Here is a 14,558-nt window from a genome sequence, read left to right on the forward strand (position 1 = left end):
GCTACCTGGTCATATTGCTGTAGGTTATATGTTTAACGTGATGATTACGTGCTGCGCGACTAGAGTTGATTAAAATATACATACTGTAGGCTAATAATAATTGTGCCCCCCCATACATTTCGCCCCCCTTAAGACTGAAGTCTGGCGACGGGTCTGGGTATTTGAATGGACTAACCAAATCTATTTGATAATTTTCTTTCCTTTTTAACTCTAACAAATACCAGTCAATATCAGGCCATACAAGTACCCATGGAGCCACCATCGGACATACAACTGCAGGGCTCATCTTCATATCAAATACTCCAAATTCTATAGCTACCTCTTTGCCTACTCGACTAAAATGATCTCTGTTATATCTTTAATTCTCCCAGGTCTCCTGCAACACTACTTTTGTGGGCTAGAAATAATTATGTCCCTGCAAATTAGCCCAATAGTTTGTCATCAGCTGAATCCTCCTTAATACTGTAAGGGCCACCCATTGGCCCAACGACGGAATCCAGCAGTGTGGGCGAAGGGATAATACGTGTAGGTCTTTTCAACGTTCCAGTGAAGTTCACTTCATTTATTAGAATTTAGTTTCAATATTACTTTAGCTCTATGCTTAATCTGACTCCAATTGGCGAATGATAATCAAACTTAGATCGTATTTCTTCTTAGGAAATAATCATAAATATTGATTATGAGTTAATTTAGATCTTTGATTATTCTGGGCATTTCATAATTTCAATTATTCATTCATTAAAGGACCCGATGCCGCACAGAGTCACACGCCCTGGGTTAACGTGGATCTCGCCAGTCTGATCTTGGTCAGAGGGTGCAGGGTTTGCTTATAGCCTACCTCTTAAGTCGGTTGCCTACTGCTCACTCATACAAAAAAGTGTAGTTTATTTAGGCACTTCCGTACAACTTGCCAAGTCAGTGATAGACACTGTGAATCAAAGTGAATCAAAAGGTCTTCAGATGACGTGCCTACTGCTCCGTTCATATGCGCCTTTAGTTTGACCTGTCCTGGGGCCCTATCTTGCACCCGGCGCAAATGACTTTGTACACTGACGCATGTATCATTCCTATTTTGCACCCGCGCAAAGCGGACTTTTCCCTCCACAGACACACGTCGGTTATCTAAGAAATACACTTGCGCTCCCCGGGGCGGTTCAGCGCAAAGAGGAGGCGTGTTCCGGCGCAAACTTTCCCTCATGCTATTTTGCTGTTCTATAAAACAATTGCGCCACTGACCAGAAAAAAACTAGTCTAAAGTCAATGGCGCGTTGCGCGTACATTCAGATGCTATTTTAAGCGCGCATGCTTGGCCATAATACAGAGTGTGAACAACGCGCATACACTGTAGATGATTCTCTCATCTACACAGATGCATTCAACTTTTTGCAAATTATACATTATTATAAGGAAAAATATTAAAACACGAGGGAAATCATTGTTGTGTCCATGACGATGGGGAAAATAGTCATACACCTTACACATTTACCCAAATTATTATATGCATGTTTAACCGAAGCTAATTTGGGTGGGTTTGTCCCTTCCCCAATGTCACTTCTCTTTCTTTTACGGCCCTGGCGAGAACATCGATCTCCTCGGCTAAGAACCGATTCTGAGCCGCGCCTGGTAAATGCGCCGTTATAATACTATTGCGCCATGGAACAAGCGCACCTCGTTCATCATGCTCTTAAAGGGAATGTGATATAAAGCTCTTATTGGTTTGTTTCGCGTTACGCCCAAACCAAACCTGTGAATAATGAAGCTACTTCAGACCAACCCCTTTTAGATTTGCGCCAGGCGCAAGAGGCATTTATCCCGCCGGGAAAATAGCAACAGCGCCGGGATCCGCCCACAAAGTTATTTGCGCTTTGCGCTTTGACACTTGCGTTTCAGATTGTTAAAATAGGGCCCCTGGACACAGATCTGCAGTAGCACCAGCCTCCTCAAGAGTTATGTAATGAAAAAATGAGTCAGTACCTTTAAAGGGACATTGTGTAGGAATTTCTTCCATCTAACGGTGAAATTATATTTTGCATTCAAACGAATTGTGCTCTCCAGCGCCTCGCTTTTTCAAATGCGTGTTGCATCTACGGTAGCTGTTATGTACCAAAAAGCTATGACAAACAATTCAAGAACAATCATTTGCTCTATTAAAAATCGAAACCTTATCGAATTTCTAGGATACAAAAAGTAAACTTACAAACCTTGTTTTTAGCACCTTCTCTACATTACTCAATAGCTGCTATTCATCAAAGAGCCTGTTTAACTTTTAACTATAAGTGTTCTACTGTCTATATAATAAAGTCCACAACCAAGCAATGAAAAAAAGCATGTAATTAAGACTGTAATATTGACTTAGCCTACCTGTCGAGGAGAAAGCAGGACTTCAGCGTCTCTTTTGAAATCTTTCTCCTGCATTAACGACTCTTGTTTTATGTAATCTCCGGTCACGTTTCCTTTTATGTTCAATTTTGGACGTTTTTTGCGACGAGGATTTCTTCTCCTGAGGCTCGGCATATGTATTGTCCGCCATTAAAAATAACATTGCAGCCTTTTAACCTTGCCGGGGCCGTGACAAGCGCCTCTCACTGCTCTTCTCCTCCGTTTCTGCTGCTTTCAGTTACGTGACGCTGGGTCTGAACAAAAACGCATTGGCCTAGTACTTTTTGACCCTCTCTGATATTATAGTTTTTCAAGATGGCGGAACGACATGGAAACCTCCGTGGACCTACCCGTCACATGTATATGAAGATAATAAATTCTATGTTTACGAGGACAAGTCAGATAATTGGCAGAGGTATTTGTACACCATTGAGGACATATTTATGATTAAAAATATTGATTATAGATAATAAAATACCTAAAAAACTACACATAGTCCCTTTAATATGAATTATGAGCGTCAGCCGCTCCCATTAAAAATAAAAATAAAAACTCCTGTGTAGTCGTCATGAAAGCGCTTGACCAGACAACGTCCCTCAGGCGTTTAGCTTGTGCAGTTTTTGACAAATTTTGATATATTTTCATAGGTTTACGCCAGATTTCTATAGAGAGGAATAATATTTATTGAATTTATACTCAAAATGGGCCGATGTAATCATTATCAGTGTTGGATACTGGAATCCATACTGGCAGCCTGAGGGCGCCATATGCACATTTAGTCCATAAATGGAACACATGAAGAAGAGCTATATGTGACATTCCAGGAGCTCCCCGATATAAACAAAGCTTTCAGATATCCCAGTAACATTCAGATAAATACCCAATAAGCTGTGGCGAAAAAAGGCACAAGCAGGGAAGGGTGAGATGCTTTACTACATAATACAACAATTGTACTTTTACTTTCAGTAGCCTACTTAAGTAGTAAATTTTAAAAATGAACTACTTGCAATACTTAACTACAATTTTTTTGAATACTTTAGTACTTCCACTTAAAGGAGTAGTTCACTTTTTAAAAAACTTTTGCTGATAATTTACTCACCCTCATGTCATCCAAGATGTCCATGTCTTTCTTTCTTCAGTAGAAAAGAAATTAAGGTTTTTGATGAAAACATTCTTGGATTTTTCTCCATATAATGGACTTCATTGGGTACCAAACGGTCCAAGGTCCAAATGACAGTTTCAGTGACTCTCCTGTTCGAACTCGTTCATCAAAATGAACAAATCTTTTTGATTTGAAAAAAGATTTGTTAATTTTGAACGAGTCTGTTTTCGAGTCATTTCGTTCATTCAACGAACGAAATGACTCGAAAAAAGATTTGTTCATTTTGATGAAAGAGTTCGAACAGGAGAATGACGAACGTGCATCACAGAACAGAGCAAGGCGAGCATTTGTGCTTATAAAACTTAAACTTTTTTTATTGATTTTTGAAATGATCGATCGTTTCACAAGATAAGACCCTTATGCATTTTCTGGTGTCGTTTAAAGCCATTTGAAGCTGCACAGAGACTGTCATTTGGACCTTGGACAGTTTGGTACCCAATGAAGTCCATTATATTGAGAAAAATCCTAGAATGTTTTCATCAAAAACCTTAATTTCTTTTTGACTGAAGAAAGAAAGACATGGACATCTTGGATGACACGGGGGCGAGTAAATTATCAACAAAAGTTTTTAAAAAAGTGAACTACTCCTTTAAGTACAGTATGGTGCTTAAAGAGCACTTCAACTTCTACTCAAGTCACTTTTTTGATAGAGCACTTGTACTTTAACTCAAGTCTGTGTCTCTAGTACTTTATACATCTCTGCCTCTTAGGAATGGGGCATAGATAGCTGTCAAAATGCTTACAAGAGCTGAAAGAACATATTCTTCTTCAAAGAAATTCCTAAAGTTGTGGAGATCCGGGTAGGAGGATATAACAATTCTCATGAAAGATGTATGTCAATTGATCTTCTGCTGGTTCTTGTAGAACTCCAAGGTACACATTCTGGACAGACGTTCAAGACCACTTTTGGGCTAAAGGCACAAAGAAAGAGACCCAACTTGACTGTGGGAGAGCTGAAGGACTTCATGAAAAGGCGGAGGTCTCGGCTCAGAGCTACAGTACTGAGAAAGACCGTGATTTGGTGATTGAGGACAGCGAGTCAAGTGAGTGAAGTGATTTCTTAAGTTCCTATAGCTCAGTACATCCCTACTGCAGAAACTATGCCCTGTTTGTATAGCAAATATGGTATATACAGTATATATTAAGAAATAACTGGCTGAATGCCTCAAAGCCATTTAATGTCCCCATCACGGCAGGGACGGGGCTCGGGAGGAAATCTTCAAGAAGGGTCAGTCAAAGAGGATCTGGGGTGAGCTGTATAAGGTCTATATAGTATGTATAAGCTATAACCATCTCACAACAACTTGCTCTTTAAACGATTTAATAAAAACCACAGTACTGCACTTGTTCCCAGAGCATTGAGTCCTACCTAAAGAAAGAGACACCATGGAAGCACCTCATCTTTGTGCTCAACAAGTGCGACCTCATTCCCACATGGGTTAAGAAAATAAAGCTGAAAACTTCAATACTAGTTCCAAAACCTGTTGAGCTGCCTATGTAGGCTGGAACGATGTTCCAGGTGCTTTTTAAGATACCTTCACTTGGAAACTCAGTGTAGAATGCAAGAAAAGTGCACTTCAGTAAGCTAAGTGGGGGGGAAAGCCCATCCAAAATGGCAGAAACAGTGCCAGAAATGTCAATTATAAATCTACTTCTAAATTAAAAACAAAGCTAAATCTAGCATGAAATATCATTAATCATATTTATTTCCAGCATTTGTTTGTGCTATGTGTCAGAGTATGTTGTCATTAGCTTAGCAACATTCTAACATAGCCTGTGTTGAAATTCATTTATGTTGGTGAAAGAAAATGTTTGAAATGTTGATGACAAATCTACTTATTCAGGAGCAAAAACAGAATTTTGGAATGAAGATATTGGTAATACAAAACAAAAACACAATTTACCCAACATTTTGTGTGAGCTGTGTATTTGTATTAGTGTTATTAGCTTAGCGTTATGATAACTCTAGCCTCTTTTGATATCTATTTAAGTTGGTGGTAGAAATGTCAGAAGTCTTACTGATAAATATACTTGTACATTCAGTTGCAAAATAGTTAAATCTAATAGACACTTTTATACCATATTTATGTGTGTTATGTATTTATATGCCTATTAGAATATCATGTTGTTAATTTAGCAAGTACTTAGTAAGTTCCTGCCTGTGTCGAGCTATCCAAAATGGTCGCTTTTGTTCCTGGACAATTAGATGTATGGAACCGTCTATGTAGGCAGTAGACAGCAAGGCAGCTCACTAGGTTTTTGGAAAAAGGCCACTGTCTGCAATGTGTCCTGTCGTACATTCAATTATCCCGACTCTGGAGTTTGTTTCACTGACAGACAGGCATGTTTATATTGGTTTGCCCAACTTTTGTAATCGTTAACCAGTTAAAAGCTCCTTCCCTGACAGATATTTTCCAATGTTTCACATCTGTAATTCTTGTTGTTTGTAAATTGTGTTATTGGCGATTCTGAAATGCAGCAACAGGAATCCAGGGAGCTCTACCAGCTGTTTATAAGCTGCAGACTTTTGCATGCAAGCCGAAGAAACATTTGCCTCCTACCTCCTTCAGATTTATGACAGGTCTTTTGTAAACCTAACAGGAAAATGATTAGGAAACCCATAATTTTTGTTGTTGAGAGGGAATCACGTATCATTTTGCAGTGATTCTTGTTGGGCAGCCCGTGCCCTTGAGCTTTTTTTAATTTATTTTTTTATGTGTTCTCCCTCATCAAAAATATTTTATGTCATAGATCACTTCTAGACATTAGGAGACATTTAGAAAGACCAGGTTTGATCATAAATCCCATGGATTTCATCCTACATCAGAAGTAACGGGACAAAACGGGATTTATAAAGGCAAAAACTGACAGCACTCCTATACTAGCAATTGAAATAATTTAGACATTAAGAAAATGTCATTTGAAAGATAAATATGCATTCACAATATGCATTCAAATTATTATTAGTGAAAATGCGCAGCATTTTAACTGCTTAATAATCTTATTGACTCTTATGAAAAGATTAATGAGGACTGGACTTATTTTTAGAACTTTTATCAAAGATAAACATTAAAAACCATTTATAATTTTTTTACTTGCATTTTTCTCTATATTTTTATTTCATTTATTTATATCTTTCACTTTCTTCTCAACATGATATAGCCGGGGCAGCTGGCTACAAACAATTATAATTATATTAATACACATTTTATATGAATATGCTCTTGAATTTAAGATGAACTCCGATTTATAAAGAGGGATGCATTTTGGAAAAAAGCTTCATATGGCCATTTAATAAATCATTATATAGACTGTCGTACTATGATCATTCTACGGATTCTTGCTTATACATGTATGTATGTTGTAGAAACGCTGGGTTGCAGTTCTTTCTCAGGAACACCCCACTTTGGCAGTTTGGCAAGGTAAGAGCTTAAACCGTAACAGCATATTTTTATGTGCATACACATCATACACATCATGCCTTGGAAACCAGGGGCAGCAGGTTTTAAATAGACAGCGGTTTCACTCCACAACGTTAGATTAGATTGTGTATGAAGTCTTCATTTCTTGGGCAGGGACCCCCTTTTAAAAGTGAATAGTGAAATTGGAGAGGCAATGTGTGCAAATTATTGGGGGAAGAGTTGATCCGAGGTTTTTCTTAGAATTTCCAAGGTCTTTATTTCCTGCGTGTAACTCTTCTATTTAATTGCTACGTTCAAAATGACTTTTGCCTACTATTAACATCTCCATATTGATTTTTGCTCAGCTCCACTCAGACAAAAAGCAGATTAGTGTTAGTTTCATTGGTTACCCCAATGTTGGAAAGAGCTCTGTTATATCAATGCCCTGGGCTCTAACGTGGCGCCCCTTGCTGGTGAGACTAAGGTAAGACCTCAGGAGCTTTTTTGTTTTCATCTCAGGGATGTGATTTATTTTTTTCATATTCATATGGATTTCTGTATTTTCCTACCTGAAAAGTTGGACCCACCTGCATTGTGTAAATCTGAAGAAATAAATGTGTGTTTTCAAATACTTTTAAGATACTTTGTTCTTTTACATGCGAGCAGCGCCTTCTATTTAAGATTTTTAATTTTTGGTGATCTGTTCCTATAACATCCACTTGTAGTTGTTATACTGATCGTAAACATCAGACGATTGAGCGACTTTTTCTTCTTTTTAAGGGTCATCAAATGATTCTGAATTTATTTTGTAGTCCACTAGCGAGTGTAAGACTACCTGCCAGCTCCTGACATGTGTTAACATTTTATATGGATTAAGTTTCCAGGAGATTGGTTTTTGTGTGAAATTACTTTTTTATGTGGTCAAATTTTTCCTCTCATTTTACAAACATGGAACTGAGAGCGAGTGAAATTTCAAGGTGAAGGAAAAACACATTATTGACAGAGGCCAGATTGAAATCAAATTTTAAACAAATCTGGACTTCCACACTCTTCTGTTTATGTTTTAAATGATAAATTGTGTAATTTAAAATCTCCCCTGTGTACTCTGGTATTGGTGATTCTTCAATTATTAGATTTTTTCTTTGCACTATTTTCTTTTCTTTTAAAAACGGAGTTTCTAGTTCGATTATGAAACAAATAGATGATTTGATTGATTATAATACTTTTTGTTATGCCTCTTTAACTTGTTTTTCCTAATGTTGAAATGTTACATTTGCTTCAATCACTATTTAGGCCTGTTTAGTTTCATTTTTATTAACTCAAAAGTTTATTGACTGCTTGCTAACTTGACACAAGTTATTATAAATTGCATTTGCTTAAATGCAGTGCTTTATATTGAAATGTTTTCGGTCTTGTGGTTTCTTAAATGGAGGAAATGGATGAATCTATGGACTGGTTCAAGCAACTGTTTTGTTTCTGTTACTTTCGCACCGGAAAACTGCCTACGGTCTGTGTCCGGTTGCATAAAGCACCTTAAGTGTATAAATTTCCCTTAAGTTCGCCCTTATGTTTCCCTTAAACCTAAGGGTGTTGCAGAAAAAAAAACCTTAAGTGTTACTTGAGGGTTTCTTTAAGTGAAACGTCATAAACACTTAGAATTTCCCTTAAATGCTGTTTTTTCACTTAAGTAATCCCTTACAACAGACTCTTATAACGTGAATCCAGGATCGCTGTCGTGAAACACTTAAATGTTTCCCTTACCTAAGAGAACCGTTTAAGAGATTATATGCAACACCCTTAAGTTATTCTCTTAGGTAAGGGGAAAACGCCCCTTAAGTATCATACTTAAGCGAAAAACTTAAGATGCTTTATGCAACCGGGCACTGGCCTGATTGTGGAGCATCTGATAAAATGAACTGTCAGCTCTGTCCTCGTGGCACATGTGTTTATTCGTTCCTCTAGAGTGTCAGATTCAGATGTGACAGTTTGCTTACTTTAAGCTGGTGGAAAACATTTAAATTAAAGTTCAAATAGCCACATTTTCGATACTCTCATACCAAAACCTCTAAGATTTAATTCAAAATTTTAGTTTTATTAAAGGGTTTTGGCCTACAGGTTGGTTACACGGATTAGTTCACATCTTTGTCTTTGTCCAAATACTGTACACGTCTGAGCTGTAGCGACTGGTATTTTGTGTTGGTCTTGTAATACAGGGTGGAGAGCCAGATCTGTCTACTGTGTCTAAACTGGTTTTGAATGATTGGCAGAGGGGACGCATCCCCTTTTTTGTGAAGCCGCCTGGGGCCGACATGGATGAAGAGGTAAATGTTCTTAATTTCCCACAAAGTTTAGATTCTTTTAGTAAAACATTAGCTCAGGCTCTATTCAAAAATGAGACAAATCTTTTGTTCTAAAAGACCTCAGAAGACATTGTTTGTATGTAACTTCCTTAATGTTCCTTAATGCCAAAATTACTTGAATTTTGCCCATCTGTATACTGGCAGACCCTAATGTACTTTTAAACATTTATAGTCTAAAACTGACACTGATGCTGGAAATGTCTGAGATGGAAACCGAGAAGGAAGAGTTGGAAAACAGATTTGGAGCTCAGGATGTGGCTCATCTAGCCAGCAGGAAGATCAAAAGCTGCTGAGACAGAAACAAGAGGAGATGCAGAAAATCTTCAGTAATGTCAAGCAGAACTTTGGCAAATTAAACGTCGCTCCGGAGTTCAGCGAGGAGGACCTTGTGCCTGTCGAGATGCCTGACATCCTGGAATCCATGGGTTCAGAAGATGAGCAAGATGAGGAAAAAGAGGAGGATGAGGAAAAAGAGCAGAGTGGAGAACTACAGGAAGAAGCATCCTCTGTTTCCGGCCCCCGGACCACAGCAGAGAAAAGGAGCACACGTGAAGTGAATAAAGAGATGGATATGAAGATTGCCAAATTGAAACAGTTTCTTGATCGTGCCAAGTCAAAGCACTTCTCCGCCATCCGGTTTGTTTAAACTCACATTGAAAAGGTTATGAGAGGGTTCTGTGAATTTGTGTTCAGTGTTTAGCTCTTATCTATTGATATTCTAATGTGTTGTCTTGATGTTTTTACAGCCTTTCCGAAAAGGTGTTCACTGAAGCCACAGCAAAGCAGAATCCTGCTAAACGGAAAGGTACACCCACCCAACTAACCCAAGTTGATGCCAAATGCATGTGTATTAAAAAAGATATGGCCGCTGGAACTGCATATGTAATGTACATCTGTATTTTTGTTTTATAAACTTTTATTTTTATAGAATTTTTGGAGTAAGATTTTTTTTAATCTTTTAATTTAATTTTAAGAATTATCTTATTTAATAAAATACAGTAATACTTAATACTGTAGAAAAGGTAATATTGTAAAATAGTATTACCATTTAAAATAACTACTCCAGTCTTCAGTTTCACATGATCCTTCAGAAATCATTCTAATATTCTGATTTGCTACTCAAAACTTCTACATTTAATTATTTCTATAACATTAACTACTACATTTCTTCTTATTATTGTCATTATTGACATTGAAAACAGTTTTTGTGGAAACCGTGATAGATTTTTAAGGATTCTTTGGTAAATAAAAAGTAAAAAATAACAGCATTTATTTAAAATAGAAATCTTTTTAACATTATAAATGTCTTTACTGTCACTTTTGACAATTGAATGCATCATTGCTAAATAAAAGTAATTTACATTTTTTCAAAGCAAATGATTACTGACCCTATAAATAATATAAATATAAAGTTTATTTATAAATAAACTGGACCCCCCCCCCCCAAAGTTCAGTCAAAGTCAAAGCCAAATATAGTCTTCACTGTATAAATTATACATTGATTCTTATTAAAGCTACTATTCAAGTTCTCAGTCAAGAGCAGTGAGTGATTTCCTCTGTGTTTTATTGTTTTATTAACATTAAATAGATAGTTCTCCCAAAAATTTTAATTGTCATCATTTACTCTCTCAAGTAGTTTTAAACCTGAATAAGTTTCTTTCTTCTGTTGAAGTTATTTGGAAGAATGTGGGTAACTAAACAGTAGATGTACCCCAGTGATTTCCATAGTATATTTTTCCCTATGGATGTCAATGGGGACCAGCAACTGTCTGGTTACTCACATTCTTCGAAATATCTTCTTTTGTGTTCAGCACAAGAAATAAATTAATACAGGTTTGGAACAACATTACAGTGAATAAATAATGACAGAATTTTTATTTTTGGGTGAACTATCCCTTTAAGGACAAGCGGCTGCATGTTTATTATTGGGGCTACGTCTCTTCAAGACCTGTACACGCGCATTTGACAAGCAGATTTCTCTCAGTTGTCTCGGTTTGCTTTCAGTTTAGACGTAACCAACCTTCCTTATGTAAACCTTGTGTGTATTTGAGAGTATTAGCGAAATAAGACTCGAAAGATAACTTAGTCCAGTAACCAGGCGCTGTTAGACAGGCTTTTAGTGCATGTGCGCGTCTGGTGTTCGCGCTCAGTAAAGCACATGTTAGAACAGGGCATCTGCAGTGAATGACATGTTTAACCGGCAAGGCTTTAAAGCACATGCAAATAATGAACTTTTGTGAACTCACTGAACTGATGTGTCCCGTTCCTCTGCGTTAACATTTGATGTGAGTATTTGTCGCGTTGTACACTAATGCTGTTGAGACGGGGGCGCCCGAACTGCAACTGATAGAATGCACGATATGTACATATTTCTACAAAAGCAGTCAGCAGCTTGCTTGGAGCCAGGATCACAGCGCAAATTTGAACGATATCGATATATCGCCCAGCCCTACTTGTGGCCTAACGCCGATGTTCTTGTCAACTGACAACGATACCACTGTAGCGCGAGAGCCACTGAGGTACGGAATTGAGCAGGTGAACAAGCTGAACGCAATAACGTTACGTCCTCGTTGATACTTGGAAAGGAAGGAAAAATCTGTACGCACGTCAGCCTGTTATGTCCTCATATCCTCTCCTTTTCACTCCGACAGCCGAGTTTTTTTTTTTTTTTTTTTTTTTTTTACAGATCTGCATGATTCACGTAGGTCACATTTTCAGGTCGGAAAATCGGGAATTCCGGATTAATCCGGAAAAATCACATCCCTGATTCATACTGTGGCTCAGGCCATCCTCATGAACATTATGACTACAATTCATGTCAGCACTGAGCATTTAAACAGTTTTTAACTTAAAACAGTGTGTGCTGATTCAGCAGTGTTGAATGGTGGATCATGTACCCGTGTATCTATGTCTGTTCTTTTTCTTTTGTTTGGAGAATAAAAAGAATGAATAAATACTCAGAATAAATACCGATGCTTTATAAATGTTTTATTCTTTGAAAGTGAATTATTTGTGTATTAATATTCTAATAACATTTAGGCTTTATTCTTCAAGGTAATTATCAACTTCAGTTGTTCCTAAAAAATAAATGGACACTTTAGAGTCTGAAAAAGTAATGTCAGAAATCCTGATTCTGATGATCTCTGCTTTACCTTGAGTTGCTGGTTGCTTCGTTTGAGGAACTGGACCTCTTCGCCATGCTGCTTTTCTGCAATTTCCACCTGTTCTACTTTCTGTCTCTCGATTTCTTCACATTTAGCCTTTTGCTCATTCAATAGCCTCTCCAAATGTCGCTTCTCGCTCTCCAACTCTGAAATCTACCAAGAGTTTTTATCTCAATGAGTAGAAAATGGTAACTGTCCGGTCTTGCTTTAAAGATAAGGATTTTTCTTCTGCAGAACACACACACACACAAAAGATATTTTGAATAATGTTTCTTTGTTTTTTCCCCCCACAAAAATAAAATACGACATTTGAAATATCTTCTTGTGTGTTCTGCAGAAGAAAGCAAGTTTTTGATTTAATTAACCCTATAAGGACCTTGTTCTCCATGTCAGACTTTCCCTGCTCCCCCTGAAGTGCTTTCCTCATGCCAAAGGCCATACTGCTCTCGTACAGTGCCTGATAGGCAGCGATGGTCATGCGCAACTCATCTCTTACTTTCAGCTGCAGGAGACCCCGCTCGGCACAGTTAATGCTGTCTTGCCTGATTAACTCATCTAAGAGATTGAAAGAGGGGAATGTCATGTAAATCGATGTCAAGAGCTATTAACATGACACTTCATTTCGAATATATTTTACCAAAGCACTGAGAGTAGAGCTCCCTGCGGACTGGGCAGATGCCGGTCTCTCTGGCCTGCCTCTCCTGCAGGGTTTTGTCCAGCTGTTCTCGCAAATGAATAACATCCAGTCGTGTGGATGGAGCGCTGGACACTGGCTGCACCCATAACTGGTTATCCTCCACCCATTCCCTGCAACAGAAACATTTGTATGATTTATACAGTTCCGTTCAAAAGTTTTTTTAAAAGCTGAATTTTCAGCAACATTACTCCAGTCTTTAGCGATCCTTCAGAAATCAGTCTAATAGTGTTGATTTGCTATTCAAGAAACATTTCTTCTGATTATTATCAATGTTGAAAACAGTTTATTTACTTCTAAATTTATTTCAGGATTCTTTGATGAATAGAAAGTTGAAAAGAACAGCATCTATCTTCTGTGAAATTAAAATTGTCTTTACTGTCACTTTTGATCAATTTAATGTGCCCTTTCTGAATAAAAGTATTATTATTATTACTGAGCCCAACATTTTAAACGTTAGTGTGTGAAAACTTCTACTAATCATTGTAAGAGGTTTATTTTACTTTGGTGGTAGAATGGCATTTAGGATCTCTTGGGTTTGCTGCTGGCTGGCATCCTCTGAGGGACTCTTCTTGGGTTTGGGTGGAGGTGGGACTGGGCCATCTGTCTCTACCATCTGTTGGGGACTCACTTTCAAAGGGCGACTCTGTGTCAAATGTGAAGGAAGAGATGAAAATCAACTGTTAACGCTTTATTACGTTACTTTACTTTAGCAGGTTTGTTTTTATTCGTACTACGTAACATACAATAACTGTGCTTACCTTTGGAGATTTCCTCTCTGAATTTGTGCGCACTAACACCGGATAATCATACTTCAACAATGAGTCAGACGGAGTAATCATGCTTATAATGATAAAGTGGCAAAAAAAAGTGCAGAAATAAAAGAAAAGGTCTGGGTTTTGTTTAAGGAAAACTTCGAAAATTCCCTCTGTAGCGCTATAAAGTTAACTGTTAGAAGTTTGTTTACGTTGCTATAACAACCGGGCTTGTTATAGCCAGAGCTGTTAAATATGATTTAAAATAAAATAAATTTACGTTGAAATAAATTCTTTACAAACTATAATTTTATTTTTCTAATATTTCTGTCCTAAAAAACAAGACAGAACTCGCCACTGGGTGGCCTACACGTTAAAGCAAAAAGGCTTTTGGCGCATGCAATATTCAATATGATTTCGTTATACCTGATTTTGGTTTGTATTACGCTTTGACACTTTTACTAATTTATTTCCATTTTCTTATTTTTATTTTATTATTTGCGTAATTAAACCAATTAAAATTGTAACATATTGTTTATTGTATAGGCTATTATTAAAATGTTTCTTATTTCATTTCTCGAAAATCTCTCTCTCTCTCTCTCTCTCTCTCTCTCTCTCTCTCTCTCTCTCTCTCTCTCTCTCT

The 14,558-nt window shown here is 37.4% G+C and overlaps 1 protein-coding gene and 1 pseudogene across 2 annotated transcripts; one reads left to right on the forward strand and one right to left on the reverse strand.

Moving 5' to 3' along the window:
* Nucleotides 1–8,377: 8,377 nt before the first annotated feature.
* Nucleotides 8,378–10,107, forward strand: LOC143712047 (nucleolar GTP-binding protein 2-like; annotated as a pseudogene). The gene is made up of 4 exons (XR_013194979.1): nucleotides 8,378–8,449; nucleotides 9,156–9,276; nucleotides 9,489–9,942; nucleotides 10,049–10,107. The product of XR_013194979.1 is annotated as a nucleolar GTP-binding protein 2-like (transcript).
* Nucleotides 10,108–12,275: 2,168 nt separating this feature from the next.
* Nucleotides 12,276–14,095, reverse strand: LOC143711277 (axonemal dynein light intermediate polypeptide 1-like). Its single transcript, XM_077202655.1, has 6 exons — nucleotides 13,922–14,095; nucleotides 13,664–13,806; nucleotides 13,104–13,273; nucleotides 12,843–13,021; nucleotides 12,455–12,619; nucleotides 12,276–12,379 (listed from the first exon to the last, which is right to left on the reverse strand). The coding sequence occupies exons 1-6, from the start codon at nucleotides 14,000–14,002 to the stop codon at nucleotides 12,338–12,340; spliced, it is 780 nt and encodes a 259-aa protein (XP_077058770.1). The 5' UTR covers nucleotides 14,003–14,095; the 3' UTR covers nucleotides 12,276–12,337.
* Nucleotides 14,096–14,558: the final 463 nt, after the last annotated feature.

This window comes from Siphateles boraxobius, unplaced genomic scaffold, assembly GCF_051911475.1.
Source record: "Siphateles boraxobius isolate OS27281-9 unplaced genomic scaffold, OSU_SipBor_1 5, whole genome shotgun sequence".
In the NCBI taxonomy this organism is placed as follows: Eukaryota; Metazoa; Chordata; class Actinopteri; order Cypriniformes; family Leuciscidae; genus Siphateles; species Siphateles boraxobius.